At 32.6% G+C, this 2,072-nt stretch overlaps 1 protein-coding gene across 1 annotated transcript; it reads left to right on the top strand.

Moving 5' to 3' along the window:
* Positions 1-784: 784 nt before the first annotated feature.
* Positions 785-1,736, top strand: PCYB_004270 (CYIR protein; the record flags this gene model as incomplete). The annotated part of the gene is made up of 3 exons (XM_004227848.1): positions 785-916; positions 1,001-1,159; positions 1,404-1,736. The coding sequence occupies 3 exons, from the start codon at positions 785-787 to the stop codon at positions 1,734-1,736; spliced, it is 624 nt and encodes a 207-aa protein (XP_004227896.1).
* Between the last annotated feature and the right edge of the window lie 336 nt (positions 1,737-2,072).

Here is a 2,072-nt window from a genome sequence, read left to right as displayed (position 1 = left end):
ATATATTTATATTTATTTATTATGCATATTTTAGTTACGTAATTAGAACTTTTTCTAAGTGTGCAAGAATGAATATGATATGTAAACCCTGAACCCTAAACCCTGTATCATTTGTTAGCACTGTTATATTTGTTTGTATAAACACAACAAGTCAAGGTCATGATAACAAAATATTAAATTCTACATTGCAAATGTGTCTACTTGTATGCATCAATTATTATCCCAATTTAATTGTTAAAAGAAATATAAAAAAAGTACCATAATGACACATAATACACATAAAGTGGCTACCGTAATCGTTAAATTTGATGATACAAACCAAACATTGGATTTCCAAGAGTGTTTGAGTATATATTTTGAAATTGTAGATAAGATTCAAGTTAAAATTTCTGAATTTGAAAAAAAGAAATATGCAGATTTCAAGGACGAATGTAAACAATTAATTGCACTTATAGATGAGAAAAAAAAGAAACTTGAAGGGTGTTATACTAAAAACTTTCCATATCCTAATTTAAATGATAATCAATATATAAAACAATTTTATGGAATATGTAATGAAAAAACTAATTGTAATTTCATCTTACCACAATATAAAGAACTTAATAAATTAAAAATGATACAGACATATCCTGCGAAAGTGATCAAAACTCTGCAATAAAAAATGTAAAAGAACCAAAAGGAAATACGTGTGAAGGAACATCACAACTGAATGAAAAAGACTGTAAAATAATAACTCTAGAAACAATTCCTCCTCAAAGGGATATACATAAAAGTAACTCCCTAAATGATAATGCGCTTGATTGGCAAGCTGTTGGCAGTCAAACCGATGAAGATCATCTCTCCGTTGATAAAGATGTTGCTGTGTTTTCTACCACAGAATATCGTGCTGCGGAAACTTCCATTAGTGCAAAACCTGGTGATAGAAGTTCCCCTCTTTTAGCTACTGATAGAGCAGATGATTGTATGATATCCCTTTCTTCTGTAGGTACTGCCGACGTAGGGGATACTACTGTATCATCTGACCATACACCTTCCAGTATTAAAAGTACTATTGGAAATGCTTCTTCTAGTGAAGTTGATGTTGCTAAATCTGTTAAAAATGAATCCAGTGACAGTAAAGGTGTTGATAGTGTACTTTCGGATACTGCAGCTAAACAGGGTAAGGCCCAATGTAGTGATAATCCATGTAGCAGTGACTCTCCGCAGGTAGTTCCTGGTGGAACACCTTGCAGTAAGGTAAGTAGTGAAACTCCTTGTATTCAAGAAAGTACTTGTAAAACACATGTTGGGAATTAAGTGATGATAAGAATATCAGCAGTGCTGATCATGATCCATATAATTCCTTACTCGCACGTGATTCAACTTCTAGTGGTCAAAACCCTTTACCTGATCAAAATGCTCAGGAGATAAAGTGTAATCAAGATTCTCCTGCTAGTGTATCTACTTCTACGGAATTACAAAAGGACAGTTCTCCTCAAAGTGAAGCGCGCACTGGACAAGAAACAGCTCATCTAGGAAGTCAAATACAAGCAGTAAAGGCACAAGATGATGAAAAATCCCATAGAAAACCTCACTCAAATATGGTACATGATACACAAATGCAAACATCACAAACTCAGGGAGATCATCAAGTCTCAACACAAGGTTCACATCATGGAAATCATGAAACATCTGGAGGTAAACATTATTTAAAAGATAAATATTCTCAACTAACTATATATTCAAAATTATATTGATATCATGCACAGCAGTTATACCGTGAAGTGCATATATATAAAGAATAAAAATTACATACATTTGGCACATCATTTAGTACAAATACACAATAATTCTATATTATTACAGGTGCACCTAGTAGTGCGAAAAATTATGGTAAAACTTTAGGAAATTTACAAAATAGTTCAGGTGGAGCAGGGACTACAGGGGATGTAGTTACCACTGGAAGTGATAATATACTAGATATGTGGAATAAGTTTTTTAGTGATATGTCATTTAAAGAAATCTTCATGATGGCTTTAGTACCCTTAGCAATTATTCTGTTACTAACTTTCCTTATTAAAGTAAACTAAACA

This window comes from Plasmodium cynomolgi, assembly GCF_000321355.1.
Source record: "Plasmodium cynomolgi strain B DNA, scaffold: 0474, whole genome shotgun sequence".
NCBI lineage: Eukaryota > Apicomplexa > Aconoidasida > Haemosporida > Plasmodiidae > Plasmodium > Plasmodium cynomolgi.
Note: the sequence above shows the minus strand (reverse complement) of the source record. Positions and strands in the feature narration are given on the sequence as shown.